This window comes from Phaethon aethereus (assembly GCF_964289735.1).
Source record: "Phaethon aethereus genome assembly, chromosome: 5".
Lineage (NCBI taxonomy): Eukaryota > Metazoa > Chordata > Aves > Phaethontiformes > Phaethontidae > Phaethon > Phaethon aethereus.
This window is the reverse complement of record NC_138579.1, coordinates 57,418,925-57,435,346: the sequence shown is the minus strand read 5'-3', so window position 1 is coordinate 57,435,346 and position 16,422 is coordinate 57,418,925. Positions and strand designations below refer to the sequence as shown.

The following is a 16,422-nucleotide window of genomic DNA, read 5'->3' as shown; positions in this document are numbered from 1 at the left end:
AACATAGCAAATGCTTTACATTAGGAAAACTTAAATGGGGTCACGAACAGGAAATTGGGTGCTTTTTTCCCCTTTTAGCAGGATTCTTTATGTTCTCTTAACATGTATTCCCAGGTAGCTACAGTAACATGGCATGGATGGACATAAAGGGAAATCACTCGATAAACCAAGCAAGTGGTACACTTCATCTCCTTCCCTTATAGGATAAGTCACACATTCACTACAATTTTCCCACACTACAGTTCATTACTTTTGCCTGTTCATGGTAGTGAGTATATACTGATAAACTACAGATGGCTTTTGCACTGAATAGAATGAAAATCCTACATAGCAAAGCATGCTCTTTAGTGCAGAGGACTGATAGGCATCGTGGTCTACATATCGTCAGTTTATACTCGTGACTATTAACTCATCCCGTTCCTTGCAAAAAAAGAGAAAAAAAAAAACCTTGGGCAAAAGAGGGTGGGAGCAAGACTTTGCAGGAAAATACCTTTCTTGTATTTATAAGTTTTGGGTTATTTCTGAAAGGAAACAAAGAGTTGACATACACTTCATCAATGAGACATTTGTCATGATGTAGTGTGATCTGTAGTGTAATATTGCAGAAAAAACCACATGAGTTATGCAAAGGTCATGCAAGTAATCCCTTGATAAAGGGGAATCCCTTGGGAGGAAGAATGCAGCCATACAACCTAATCTCATTCAAGAGTATTCAAAGACCTTGAGTGACATCAGGCAAGGACCAGAATTCTGGCATGGAGCTGGCAAGTGAGTATGTTTTGGCAACCTGCTGAACCCTTGACAGACCAAGAAGTTTTACAGTATATGATGTGTCAGTGACTCACTTTGTGTACAGTTTTAATGCACATCCTCCCATTGATGTCTTCTATTCGTACTGCTATCCGAAATATAGCAAAGAGTGTTCCTGTGCTTTAGAAATGGAAAGGAACAAGCACACAAAAGTGGGATGCACTAAGCAAGAATCTGTATGTATATAAAAAGGTAGTTCATCTGAATAAGAGATACATAATGAAATTGTCACTTAACAATTTAACTCAAGGATGCAAAGAAAATGGCAGTGAAATAAGAATTGCCTGCTATCTCAAGAAGCCTTTGGCAAGATAACATTGAAAGCATGCACCCAGCTACTGATCAACATGTGTCTGACATTAAAGCACAAGTGTCCACTTCTCTTAGTGGCTGTTTAATAAACTGCTTTGGAACGGGTGGAGGTGAAGAGGAGGTTTTTCCAAAACCTTGTCTCGCTCTTCTCCCTCAGTTAATGAATGTCAGCAAGTGGAAGAGAACAGAAACTTGATATGTTTTTCCAGCCTTTCTTATAGACGCATTTGCAACATGTTAGAGGCCACAGGCATAAAAGTGAAATACTGGGAAATTAATGTTGTCTGTAGATTTTCAGGATGTAAGCTGGGCAATTTCAGCTTGTGGGTTAGGTTTTAAGTAGTGTTATAACAGTTTACTATGACTTGAACATGATTTTAGTACGAGTAATCTGATGTTGAATATCATTCATTACCCTGCTACACATTTCCAATTGAGATAGACCTGTTTATGGAGTTAGTATTATGTGATTACAGATGGACAACCTATGTGCAGTGAACAATCTGTCCCACAAATGTAGTCTCTCCTACCTTTTCAAACGATCTCTGGAGGATCAGCAATTTCTATACATGTATGAGTAATGTGTCAGTGTCGTAACAACCTAACTTTTGAGTTATGCATGAACTATGCACTTAAATGCTTGTGATTTACGCTGTAGTTGGTCACCTAAGATGAATTATATTATTGTACTTACTATATATAGTTATATAATTGTATATTGTAAAAATATATAATTTTACAAATTATATGTATTGTATTATTGTAATTATATTAATATATTGTTTTCAACACCTGACTCAGTGATAAGTATTGCAACATTGCCTTAAACTACCTGAAAAAAAGCAGCTGGGAATTCTCTCAGCCAAAAGACCTCACAGGTAGTGGAAAGCCTTTACTTCTATCTATCAGCTCCTGCATCCATTAGCTTCAACACCACAGAAAAAACAATGAACCTGCCTCTGACGTACCATTGGTAGGAAAAAGATGGCAGCGGTAAGGCATAGTGCAGCAAGGCCTGCAGGACCCCTAGAATAAATTGCTGCAGAGTTCATAGAGTTGCTGTAAAGATCTATAATTAGCATTGACACTGTATCGGGCTGGAAGAGCTCCCTGATACTGTGTTCCTCATTTGGTCAGCATGGGGTTTGAAGTGGGTGCTGCATCAAAGCCTCCGTTTTTTTATGAACAGGGTGTGAGCAATTTGGGCATGAACATCAAATGCCTAATTGTGCACAAATGTCCATGTTCTTATGCAAATACATCTACAGAAATAAAAATACATTTGCATGGATATTTGTGAAAAGAAAACAAAGGAAGGAATAAGCATGGTCAAACTCCATTAATCAGATTTCAAACAAACATTTGCATTATTCACTCAAGTCTTTTCATAGAAGAAGATAAAAGAAGACAATTTTACCTGCTAGAATGCTTATTCTTTTGTTTGAAGCAAAACAGTTAAGACAGCACAAAGTAGTGTATAATCCCACAAACAGGCAGCTAAGTAAATATCCTTCAACAACAGGGAGTATATTTCAATTTATCATACCTATTGATGCAGCCTAATCATACTCGAGAAACAGGAGACATTTTTAATTTTAGAAAGTAATGAAGTATCAAAGAAAGTAATCCAAATTTATCCTTGCTATACTTAATCTACTGCAGTTAAAAGAGTTATAATGGCAATGCATTTGCTGTTCTGAATTTACTTAGAGGAATACACAGAGCTTGCAAATAAATGGCAGTAACTTTCATGGATTTCTCTGCTTGTATCTAAGTGTGAAATAATATGCAAATGTATTCTGTAGTTCTCAGGACAATTGAAGAAGTGATATGATAGGATTGTGCAGCTGCCATTCTGACCCACAATTTAAATCAATGAATATAGTCCTGTCCTAGCAAATTTACGTTTGAACAATAATTTTCAACCTGTCTACTGTTTTGTGGAAAAGCATAATAAAAACATGGAATACATTTCAGCACATATCTGCAAAGTCTCCTGAGTAGCTTAGGAAATGTACTGTACGTAAGAAGATACAATCATTATGCTGTTACAGACATCACAAAGACACTATCCTTTATGGCAGAACACCATCCTTTGGGAAAGATTATCCTTGTTGGTTTGTGTAAATATTTCAACATTCACCCTCGGGACCCATTTTAATCTAATTCTGTTCCTTTGGGATTTTTTGTTGCCCCAAGATTTAAGGGAGAAGACCAAAACAGGGCAAAGCTTTTATCCTTTTCACAGGAAATAGCCCATACAAGTGAAAAGGCAGTGTATTTGGCATTTTTACTTGAGCTGGCAAGGCAATAGAAGGGGCCAAATCCCCTTCTTTACATTGTTATTATTATTGTTGTTATTATTATTATTATAATAATCATCACCATCGTCATCATCATCATCATCATTATTATTAATGAGGTTTAAAACCTGCAGCTAGGCAACCCCTTCAAGTAGCCCTGACAACAGAAATAAAAGAGCATAGTTCAGCATACAAGCGTACTATTAAGCATAGGTAGTGGCAAAAACTCTAGTAGCCAATACTCAAATGCAAAAATAGCTGTTATTAACAAATAAGTGTGCTTTCCTGAAAATAATAATTTATTGCCAAGTGCTCTTGTGATTTAACTGGAAGCATAAAACTTTAAAACTTCACCTAATGTGGAGAGTTTCTTCACTATGCAGTTTGTGTATATATATATACACACACAGAGCTGTATATGTATAAGTGTGTATGTAGTTATTCAAATAATAATGTTTCATATGTGTTCTTTAGGTGCATTTTCTTTTAATTTCTTACATATGTACCTCATTATTGGACTGGTCAAACTTTTTTTTAATTTATGGTCCAATAAATTTTCCATGATTTATACTTTGCAAAGATTACATATTTTTCACGTAATTAATTGGTTTTGATAATTTAGTCAATAGACAATAATTCAGATTTTATTTTAATCAGCCTCTGCATAATTTGAGGGACTAAGCATTTAACTGCACATCAAATATATTGGAGCAGAAATGCACAAACTACCACCTTTATCAAGACAATTTTGGAAAGTAAGGCAATTGAGCAAAATGCTTAAAAACAAAGGTCTGCACAGCAAATTCTTCCATAGGTGCAAAATTGCATCCATAGTAAGCAGGAACCAAAGCTAACTTAATTGTAAATTTAGATGACCTACATATACCAGAAATTTTGCACTGTTTCTTTTTGTTTTTTCACTGTCAGTTCCACAGTTTCAGTGAACATGCATTTTTAATGTGTAAATTTCAAACACATTATTTTTATGTCTTTCTACACATAGCATACAAAGTAAATCTGAAAAAAACATTAGTAGTTGTATTGGTAGGCATGAATATGAATATTTAGGTGTAAATAGTAGTATTTGAGCCATAGCATGTGATCAATTAAAGGCTGAATCATATGTTACATACAGACAGAAAGTTAACGTTTCATGAGCAGCTTTAATATTTCTATCTCTTGAGTTTGAGGAACAGACTTGACAAGATTTCATACCCACAGCCTTCTGCACCTGGTTCCCATTATAAACCTGGCCTTGATAATGTAGCTATGTTCTTCTACAGAGGCTAATATTAGCGATGGTATTTTCCTCCCATAACTCTTATAACCTGAGTACCAGTGTTAAGGCTGTATTTGACCCCTTGTCCATGTGCAGTTACAATTTCCATCGCCTTCCTCACTAAATACATAAAGATCAGATAAAACATTTCTTTAAGTATAGGAACAATTTCTAAGCCTGATTTTATTTCCTGTGATATCTACAAGAGCTAGTGATATAGTACAGGTTTCAGGATTATACTGGAAGTCAGATTTATTTTTTTTTCCTTGTTTGTTTTTTAATGGAAACATTTATCTTTAAAAGGTATAGTTGGAGACCCAGAGATTAGTTTCTTTTTCCAAGATGCTCTGCTTTGAATTTAATTTCAAATTACATTTTAAAGTTCTAATCATAACACTTGTCCATGTCTGAGAGAGATTAAAATCATTCAGCTATTCAAAAATGCATCTAGTTCCTGATCAGACCTCACAATAGAAAGAAAAAAAGAATGAAAACCAAAAAAACCGACAATGCTCACTGTGCCCTGCTGTTATCCTATAAATACACTGATTTAGAAAACCAATGCAAGCATGTATGGCAATGAAGTTCATACAAAACCAAGAAACATCAACACCTTGAACTTCTTGAAAAAATAGCAGGGAATTCCCTGGTGTGATATGCTGCCTAAGAAGTCCAATCATAACACACACAAAACACCCTGCAAAAATGTTGCTTGGAATAATTTTTTTTTTCCCATTCACTGTTATAAACTTATATTGATTTCATGCTTTATCTTTCCCTGTCATGCAATTTCCAATATTGGAAGGAACAGCATAAATAAACAGAATTTCTGCAGCTACAGAAGTAAATGTCTGAAGTCCAGCATGTTTTCCAGTTCTAATAAAAGGGGGCAGTATTACATCAGCTGAAATTTTGAATTGTCCAAATTATCATAAAAAGAGCTGGAGAAGGATACAAAATTGCTGAATTTCACTGAAAATACACTGTTACTGTATACAGAGTGACAAATCTGCTTCTCTGCCTTAGGGTAAAATTTTCAGAGCTAGTTCAGTGGGACTTAGGCTCCTGCATTGCAGCTACTTTAGAAAATTTTTTCTTGAGTCACTATTTTTTTTCAAAATTATTAAGGAAATATTACAGTTGATATAAAATGAAGGCACATTTTTCATGTAGCTAAGATAACCTTAGCTACAATAAAATGTAATTTGAAATTAAATTCAAGCCTAAAAGGAAATTGCAAAATTATTGCAGTTTCAAAAAAATTTTGGAATGAAAGATTTTTCTATTTCTTTCTCTTTTTTTTTTTTAAATAAAGGGTTTTTAGAATAAAATACTGGTATCCAAATATGGCTTTAGGAAGTTAACTTTGAATACCCAATACAAAAAAAATCATTGCTTATATGTATTATACACAGCCACAAGCAGATTACTAAATTGGCCAAATTCACAGTAAAATATAAAGGACATTTTTTTGGTAAGAATTATGAGGACTGCTGGGATTTGTATTCGAAACTTTTCCCTATTCTGGGGCATTTAACTTAGACAAGTCATTGATCTGTTATAAAAAGATGGAATGGTAAAGAGGTTGTCTCTATGCAACGTGTCCTATGTCTCAGAAACTCCCCAGGGAAAGGTTTGTCAACCAAGCAGAATGACGTATTCAGGAAAAACAGTTTCCCAGTTGCAGTGCCTCTTTGTGGAAATCAGATTCTTCATTAGACAGATGGAATACACTCCCACTGACTTGAATAAATTGCTTATATTCTTGCAAGAAAGCGAGACCACACTAACAGTTCCTTAAGTAAATCAGTGTCTTTCTTTTTTCTCTTTATACAGTAACAGATTTTCTATTATAGAATCTAAATATACATTTTTAAACTTAAATTAAATTATACCTAAGTATAAGCTATATGGGGTGGGGACCTTCCTTAAGTTGCAGTGAGAATAGAACTTGATACAATCACTATCTAGACAATACCATAATAAAAGTAATAACTTTGCAAAACTAGTCATTTGCTGTTGATATTACTATGCATTTTTTGCCTAATTATGAGGTATTTACCCTTTAATTACAAGTAGAACTAAGATTTAACCAACAGAAACAAGGATCCAACTGAAAATGCTGAGTTTCTGTTATGTCTTCCAGCAGACTGAAATGTAAGCATTGACCTCTTATTTAGTAGTTACGAATATTCTTCTATAACAAACTAAAGGAAAAAAGAAAATAGAAGAAGTTTTTCTTAAACGGTAAAAGCAAATGAGAATAGAACAGTCCCTCCAAATCTAAACAATTTATTCATAAAAATTTATAAAAATCCACAAGGCCCTTATGACCAATTTATTCATGTTCTCAATTTAAGGGTGGTCATGACTACTGTCGGTAAAAGGAGAAAAGATAATTGAATGCAGGATGCACTGGAAAATTATTCTCTTAAGTATGTGCTTTTTTTTTTTTTTTTAAACTGAGTTGAGAAATGACTAATAACAAGGTGCTTGTCTTGGTGATTGAGAAATACCCACGCTTGCAGAAAAGACAGTATGACTCCTGCCTCTGCAGTTGTTCTGTCTATAATACTGAATGTAAGGGGAGAAAAAAGCTGGTAAAAAACTGTTGGCCACATAATCCACTGCTGCTTGCACTTAGAAAAAAACAATACATTGATGGAGTCATTGCAGGGCTGTAGGCAGTCAAAAGGAGATTATGCATGACTAGTAACTTTTCCTACAAAGACTTCCTGAAGTCTTTTTATCAGGCAAATTCTGTACGCATGTGCAGTAGCTTCATATAAATGATGAAGCATAACAGCTCCAGAGAAGTTGTTACACTCTATTGTGTCAATAATCCACATATTTAACAGTCCCTAAATACAGCAGACCGTAACACCTCCAAAGGGGTCGTTATGGCTTATCAAGTCAAATCCAAGTGCCTAAATATGGATTTGATCAATAGACTGTAACATCTCCAAGGGTAAATAACACACATTTTTAAGAATGTACACATTTTGCATACAAACTGTGGTCTATATTAGGATAAATGATGTAGATTCAACTTGTAAAACTTTGATTTAGAAATAAGAATGGAATAAAAGGCTCATTATAAGAGGTGCTAAAGTATCATAATTCCCAGGAAGTAGGCAATGACTCATGTCATTTATTTTGGGGTCTAATTCTTGTTTCCTACTGCAAATACACAGTTGCCTGAAAATCTACAAAAGAGTGGGAATGGAATATGAACATAAAAATGTTATATTAAAGATCCTCTCAGATCTCAATGAATTTCCTTCAAGGGTAAGTAAATGGGGAGGTGGGGTGCACACCCTTGGGTCTAGCAGATATGTTGTGATTATTAATATGGTATATATTCTATCTTGACTTCTTATATTTTTCTCCAATGAAATTAACACATTTCTGTCTATATTTTTTCTACAAAGATTTTCTGAAATTTTTTTTCAGTGTTTTCATGTTTTTTGCAGAAAAAAGATAGGATCTGGTCCTTTTAAAAATAATGCCAGTTATCTTACAAATTATATAGCATTTTCAGGTTCATTTACAGCCTTAAATCAAAGCAAATCTTCCAGGCAATCGTGCTAGTTCAAAATACTAAAACAAATACAAGTAGCTCTAGCAATGCGAATTTTTTTAAAGTATTCATTTTTGTTGAAGGTAAGCATGGCTTGACTGGAAAAAAGTCATATCATCTGAACAAAGCCAAATTTGTGTGATTTTACTTTTGCTTATATCACATGGAAAGAGCTCCGTAGCCTATTTTCTGGATTTTCCTAATTCCCTCCCCTTCCCCAGTGTTTCTGTTTACTCTGCGAAACCACTGACACAGTTACTTCTTCCCTTTCCTCAGTCAGACAACACCTGATCAGCACCAGGTGGACTAGAAAAAGTCAGCTCTGCTATAACGACTTTTTGCTTTGTGTACACTGTACTAGTTTTGGCTCAGAGAGAGTTAATTTTAGTTCGCAGGGTGCTGTGTTTTGGATTTGTGACCAAAACAATGCTGATAACACCGGGATGTTTTAGCTATTGCTGAACAGTGCTTCTACAGCATCAAGGCCTTTTCTGTTTCTCATGCTGGCCCGCCAGTGAGGAGGCTGGGGGTGCCAAAGAAGTTGGGAGGCGACACAGCTGGGACAACTGACCCCAACTGACCAAAGGGATATTCCATGCCATAGGACAGCAGTAAAAGCTGGGGGAAGAAGGAGGAAGGGGAAACATTTGAAGTTTCAGCGTTTGTTTTCCCAAGTAACTGTTACACATGCTGAAGCCCTGTTTTCCTGGAGAACAGCTGCCTGCTGATGGGTAGTGAATTAATTCCTTATTTTGCTTTGCTTGCATGCACGGCTTTTGGTTTACTCATTAAACTGTCTCAACCCATGAGTTTTCTCACTTTTACCCTTCTGATTCTCTTCCCCATCCCACTCAGGGGGAGTGAGCGAGCGGCCGCATGGTACTTACCTGCCTACCCTAACCCACAACAGTGCACAAACTGAAATACCTCCGTAATCGTAGACATCCATAGAACGGTATCATCTCGAAAGTATAGCCTAACCTTAATGTTTTAGCAAATGACAAAGTTTGACTGTGCCAGAGTGGTGCATGCTTTTGTTTTGGTCTTTCTGATGAATGAATTTCTGTGAGTGTTTTTAAAGCTCTGTAGGAGATTTTTTTGAACAGCAGAATATGAACAGAGGTAATTTTCAATTCTGTGTCTCTAACCAAATACAAAGCTTTCTGAGTTTTAAATAACACATTTCCAAAAAGGCCTAAGCCCAGTCTTTGAAGCTATGTACATCATTTTGTAAGCGCAATCCTTTGCACAACAAACTATTACCAGCTATCTGTACTTGAAGACCAGTAACTGACCAGAACTCAATAGCTTTTTTTTAAACCAGCTGCAGGCAATTAATTTGTCATCTTTTTCTGGTGCCGGCTTCTAGCTACTTGTTTTTACAAGTCTAATTACCTGAAGCCAATTTCTAAAAATTTGGTCCTGAAAACACAGGGTCCTGATTCTTCAAAAGAAACCAATCCAAAATTGCAACTATGTTATCAAAGCTTCACTGGGATTATGACAGAAACTATACACAACCTTCTTGGCATACAACTATTTCAAAATTATGCTTTTTTAATTGATGTAATCTATCATTCCTCCCTCCAACCCCCATTTTGATCATCCTGCCCATCATTTTTAAAGTAAAAAAAAAATACCATAATGTAAAAATTGAAAGACAGAGGGTAAAGAGGGAAAGAAGAGTATTCTAGAATTCTGTTTGTGCAAAGATTGCTTCTGTTTTTAATGTATTTTATACTTGCTATAAAATATAAATGCATTCCTTTAGTATTCATGACTGACTTAATTCTTTTATTTTCTTTAGGATAGGGAGTGGGGATATATCGTCATTTAAAATGACTGATTAATATCCTATTATTTTGTAAACGCTGCCTTATCTTGCATCTACAGAGCAAGGATAACAGACTACTATACCAAAGGTAAAACCAGAGTACATATTACAACTTTTTCCTGCCATAATGGTTCACTCTATCGTACATGCTACAATAAATAAACCCAGCAGGATTATATAAGGGCAATGAGAGATTTAACAACAGATTTCCTTGCTGCTATTTTATTCTCAGATTTTAAAACTTGCAAGTGTATCGTGAAGAGTCTCTCTGTAAAAGAAGGCATTTGAGAATGATGTTGTTTATATGTGTTAAAGAGTTCCAATTGACTCTGCTATACTTGCAAGTAAAATTTTTTTTTTTCCTCTGACTGCCTGATATATAACCTCAATCTGGAAGTCGTACATCAACATGTGTATTGCTAGTAACAGGCACAAAAAAGAAATTTCCGATTATTCACTGAAATATTTACTGACTCTGCTTTAAAAGGTGAGATGAAACAGAAAAGTGTTATATCAAATACAAGACATAAATATGGTACTGAAAATACGCCATTTTTATACTTACTTTTCAAAGTCAAATAAAATGTTAACATTTCTTTTAATAGCCCTTATAGTGTATTAGATATTTTAAAATGTCAAGCCACTGAAACTCATTTAATATATTTTAAAATAAGCATAATTTTATAAACTCTTAATACTGATCATAGGTGTGATATTTATTTTATTTTTATAACCTGGGCTTTAGTACCCTACCGCTTAGTTAGTTAAGACAAACACTGACTTTACAATTAGAGTGTTGTGTGAATATGGCCTGCTTGATCAGTTATTAATTTATGTATTTTTTCATACTATCAACCTGTATTAAATGAGTTTTTCAATGCTGACACTTAAACTAACACTCGCAGAAGTAAATATTTGTTAGCCTCTGAATTTGACTTCTAAAAGCATTGTTAATCCTGTGTGGTAACAGTTTAACAAATCTTTTTAATAGACACTGGGTCTTTCTCTTGTTTTGAGTACTGTAAAAACCTATCAAGCAAAAATACAAAATGTAGATTAGAAGGTATGTATCAATCTCTGATGGGTCTGTTTACAACATTTCTTTGCCTTTCTGTGGCTTGCAACAATCCACTTGCTCACCGAGTATTCCTTGTGGGTTGAGAAAAGATCATAGTATTATCAAATTCACATTTTAAGGCATACTTAATATTCTTCTCTGTGTTATACTCAACCTGGACTAAAAGTTCCTCTTAGTCTTTGGACTATAATATAATATTCCCTGCCTTCCCCAAGATACATACCCTACCCTCTAATACACAGATATATCACAGAATTTTCATGAATGAATTATAGGCATTGAAACCTACCTGTTTTTCAATTTTTAAATTTTTTTTTTGCAGCAAATAGTCTGAAACACTAGTTGCTTTACAGGCTAACAAACATGTCAGTTTTCGTTCATTACTAAATTACATCATAACTGTTCCTATTTGCCAATGCCATAGGGATTACTGGGATAATATTTTTCCCTTTCTAGTTAACTGGAATAAGTTTTGTGGCATATAACTGATTTTGTGTCAGTGGTGAAAAATAATTTGTGTGCTGTATTTTTTGCAGCATAAGCCACCTCTAGGAAAGGTAACAGAGAAGCATTCTTCATCAAAAGGGCTGCCTTATAGCTCAGCCAACTACCTGATTCAGTGTTCACTGGCTCTGTTAAACACAGAGAGACCTGCTACTGGAGCAGCTCTTGTAGACTTTGGAAAGGCCACAGAGCAGAACAACACAGATACAAAGAATTTTGCAAGAGACCTCTTCGGCCTCTGACTGGTCCTTAATGTGTGTGTGATAGAAACCGTTCCTCACTTTTCGGATATGATCCCAGCTTGCTATTTTGTAAACTGAATGATGTCCTGCTCAGTCCAGCGCTGGTCCTGTTCTCTCATCAGTTTCTCTCATTTACGGTTTTACTGTGGTGCCCCATTTCATTTTAGCATTTGGAAACTACGGCCAAGATTCAACAAAGAACTTTAACGTCTAATTTTCCTTTGAAACCAAGAGCCAAAAGCACTGTTTTGAGCCTAAATACTTTGTTGCATCTGAGTCACAGATTCAAGCACACTCAGATACATTCAATAGCATTGTAATACTCGACCACACTAGTACATAACTGGCCTTTTTGTCATATTTATCAATCCAATCATTCTCAAAAGCACAGTTCAAAATCTAGTGACCACAAACAATTGTAGCTTCAACCAATTCATTTTCCACATTGCTATATGCATGCTTACAGCTTAATCACATGAGTGCACAGGACTGTTTTTTTGAATGCTGTCACGTAAACATAGAGAAGTTTGTAGCACAGCACTGTGAAGTGGCAAGGTGTGTTTAAGCTCTAAAAACAAATTTTCTATAAAAATAAGAAGCTATTTGCAGGGAAAAGAAGAATGAATGACAGACTTTGTGGCAATGGAGACATTACCTTTTCATTCCTACAGTTGTTTAGACCCATGTTATTCAGAGAGGGCAATTTTCCATCAATACCATGCGGCTGCTGTTGCTGCTGCTGCTCCCTTTGGATCTGCTCTCTCATTTTTCGAGCCTCCTGAATGGCTTTCATTACGGTGTCCTGGTCCCCAAATAGGGCAGGTGAATTAAGACTGGAAAGGATATCTAGAAACAGAAAAAAACACTTTATTTAGGTAATTATCCAAATTAGAATCCGGGGTAAGCACTCAGTTCTCATACTGTTAGAGCCGCACCTAACTAACATCTGTAAAAGAAGGAGGAGTAGCAATTGTTGTCTGTTTGAAGGCTGAATTAATCTACAACAGTGATTGATAAGCCTGTGCACTTCTTTTGCTGTTATAAATACAACCACTGAAGTCTTGGCATACCCTGATATGGACGTATCTGAACATACTCATGGACTCAAAGTTCAAAGCTAAATATGTGTTTAAGACAACATATTCTGAAGCTTAAGTGGGAAGCTTTTGAAGTATTAATAATAATTAATAAATTTAACAAAGAAGGAGGAAGAAATCTTGTTTACTTGGCCATGAAAATCTATGTCAATTTTTAGAATTTCTTTATTGAGAGAACCATCACTCCAGACATTTAGCTTTCAATTTCAGAAAGAGCACCCAGTTACTTTGGGGGACAGAGGTTCTTATTACCTTAACATGAATATAAAGCTTTAAATCAGGACAGAAAAAATGGTTTTCTTTCTATCACCCTGGACAGAAAGAGAAACTTTTAAACATGCATCAAACTTACACAAAACATTTCTGTTGTATCTTAAAATGCATGCTAGAGGCAAAGATGAGTACCCCAGATACAGTTTCTGATTTGAGATCAAAAGATAGCAATTATTTTGTGCCTCTGTTTTGTGTTGCTGCAATGAATCTTTAACTTGATCCTCCCTGCATAGGAGTATCCTCTATATTGCTCATGGATAGATTTGTGTATATACATTCTAGCTAGGAAATTTTGAGCAATCAAGGTTTGTGCATGACCTGTGCATTTGCCTGACAAGCAAATGTCTTTTATAAAAGCTCTGAATTTGATAGAATTGTGTGCTTACTAACAGTCCACTATAAAGAAAAATAAAACACCAAACAAAACCAAACAGGCTGACTTGGAATTCTCCTTCAATGATAATTTTCATATTCTTTTAACTTCGTTGAAGTTCAGATGAGTAAAATATAGCAAATTCAACCTTAAAGGACCCTGAATTCTTTTAAAATAAAAAAGGTTAAGATTAAGGGTTTCGCATGCTTTATCCTGGGAAACAAACGGTTGATTTAATACTGTGGTCTAGACAAGAAGAGATGCAAACTGTGATGTTTTAGATGGAACTGCAATATTTTCTGTCTGAATGAAGCACCTCTCTCCAAAATAAAAGTAACATATTAGAGAGCAACCATGGTTCTTGCTGGGTAGAATTTCCAATGCTCTGAACTGATTCAGCAAAGAAGTTCCATTCTAGAGCCTAAGTAAGTTGGGAACTACATTTGCATGACTTTTAATGAGACTTAGACCTCCAATCACCTAATTTTATTGTAAAAATGGAGCAAAACCTCCCAAGTTGCCTCCTGATTTTTGACAATATTTCCTGGGGTTCTTTTATGCTTAAAGATTGAGAGGAAAAGTTTTTATGACTTTACATGAAAAAATATTCACACCTTAGGTGTATCTTCTCTAGCCACTTCTCTGGAATGGTCGTTTCAAACTGATATGACACTTTCTAATGTTAGAAAGTGCGGTGGTACCTGGAAATAAATTGACAGGTAGAATATCTAGCTAGCTGCAGAAAGTATCTTTCAGAGATCATGATGTTCCCAAGTGTTTTGGAAATGAAACAAATCATAATTTTTATATATTTAATGTATGTATTTAATGTATCTGTTCATTATTCACAAGTGTTTCTATATATTTTACAAGTACACTTGAGCTACTGATTGTGAATAAATGGTCTGTAGTAAGTATCTAGTCACTGTTAAAATTTACTATTTGAACTTTAGGGCTGATCATCTACATTTTGCAGCTCTTAAAGGTAGTTAAGGTTAAGGTAGTCTTCATACATAGTTCTCAGATCAATTTTGTTTCATTACTTAATAAGCTTTATTTTTCAATTAAAGAATCTTAAACAAATAGGTCAAAAATTCCCTACTTGCAACCATATAAATTAACAAAATCTTGACAGATGGGTGAACAAATAATAAAAACATGAACAAATAATAAAATTAACAGATAATAAAATAAACTGGCTGGACTGAAGCCTTTCTGTCTTTGTTTAAAAAAAAAGAGTTTATTCAGCATGTGGTTGTTGTAAGATGAACTTAATACCCCGAATGCAGAGGATTAGATTTCTTCTAGAATGCTAAATAGCTGAAAAACACATTTGGAGTTACCTTCTTGCCTGGCTTCTCGTTTACTGTACGCCATTGAGATACTGAATGTTCCCTGATCCTGGTTCAATAAAGTGCTTGAAAACTTGTTTATTTTAAGGTATGTTACAGTGTTGCATCGCATGTACACTAATCACATGAACCATTATGTGTGTACGTGTAGTATCTGGTCAGGGTCTATGTGCAAGCAAAGATATTTTTTTGTTTGTTTAATCCAGAGGTGAAAATTCAAAAGTTAACTTTGCATGTATACACCCAATGGATGTCTGGGGAAGATACTCACACAAACCTCTTTTATATGTTTTATACATGCATCTCTATTTACTTATGTGTATATATTTGTATGTATGTATATGTCTTACGTTATGTATTTATTTGCTGTATTTCTTGTAGATGCATATCAGTGCCGCAACTTTTTCGTTACTTTTGTAAAACCTTGGCATTCAAGAGTTCTTTGAAAACCTTTCCTGCCATTTCTTTTTTCCCTTTAAACAGAAATGTAGGAACAAATATATACTTAATTCAGAAGTAAGTGTGCCCAAGCTGAGATTTCATGTAGAAAACTTGCCAGTTTTCTCCTTTACCCAGGACAGATTAGTTACCTAAAGAGGATCCTCTTCCCAGAGATCCACCGAGCGGGCTCGGGATGCCACTCTTGTTTGTCACTGTGACTGGACTGCTTTTACTAGCTGGGAAGAGGTTCTGTGTTGGAGATGTTGGGGATTTGACAGGTTCAGCTGTTTTGGGTCGGGCTGAAAGATTCAGTGGCTGGGCTGCTTCATCCTACAAGAGTTTAATGTAAATTATTATTAGGAAAAGACAAATGAACACATCATTTTGCAAGCAGCAGTTACTTTACACCTTGAAGACAATACTACATTCTCCAGCAATAATAACAAAAGAAGCTAATTATCTGCCTCCTTTAAGATTCAACGAAAGGAAATCTCATTAATTTCTCTGTGTTATGCTTCTATTTACATTAACTATGTGGCTGGATCATTCTTTTTGCCAAATTAAAATTTGAATTAGCTCACATTACAGCTTAATTTCCTAATGTGTTTTCAGAGATCTAAATTAACCTAGGGCATTTACAAAGAATTATTTAAAATTTCCAGCAGCTCAGTAATGCTTTTGCATAGGTTCTGTTTGCAAAGTTCCTGGCACTATAAAAATAAGTTATGTAGCTTATTTTTAAATGTATTAGAAACTAAGGAATCAGAAGTACTTCTATGAAAGAATCATTTGGAAGCCCTGACAGTTCTTTGGCCTACATTTAATGCTGCTGCTAACTTATACATTCCATGCATCTTACTTTGAGTGCACATTTTGTTTAGTAAAATGATCTATGCTGTTCCCTCATAATAGAAGATAAGAATTTCACAGAATTAAAATTCCTT

General features: G+C 35.0%; 1 protein-coding gene across 3 annotated transcripts in view; it reads right to left on the bottom strand.

Moving 5' to 3' along the window:
• SOX6 (SRY-box transcription factor 6) overlaps positions 1-16,422 on the bottom strand; it is a gene marked incomplete at its 5' end in the record, with an annotated part of 229,949 nt that overhangs the window by 44,717 nt on the left and 168,810 nt on the right. For all 3 annotated transcript variants that reach the window (XM_082000010.1, XM_082000011.1, XM_082000012.1), the window contains 2 exons: positions 12,598-12,788; positions 15,628-15,808. In XM_082000010.1, the coding sequence (XP_081856136.1) occupies positions 12,598-12,788; positions 15,628-15,808 (372 nt within the window). The remainder of the gene's footprint in view (positions 1-12,597; positions 12,789-15,627; positions 15,809-16,422) is intronic.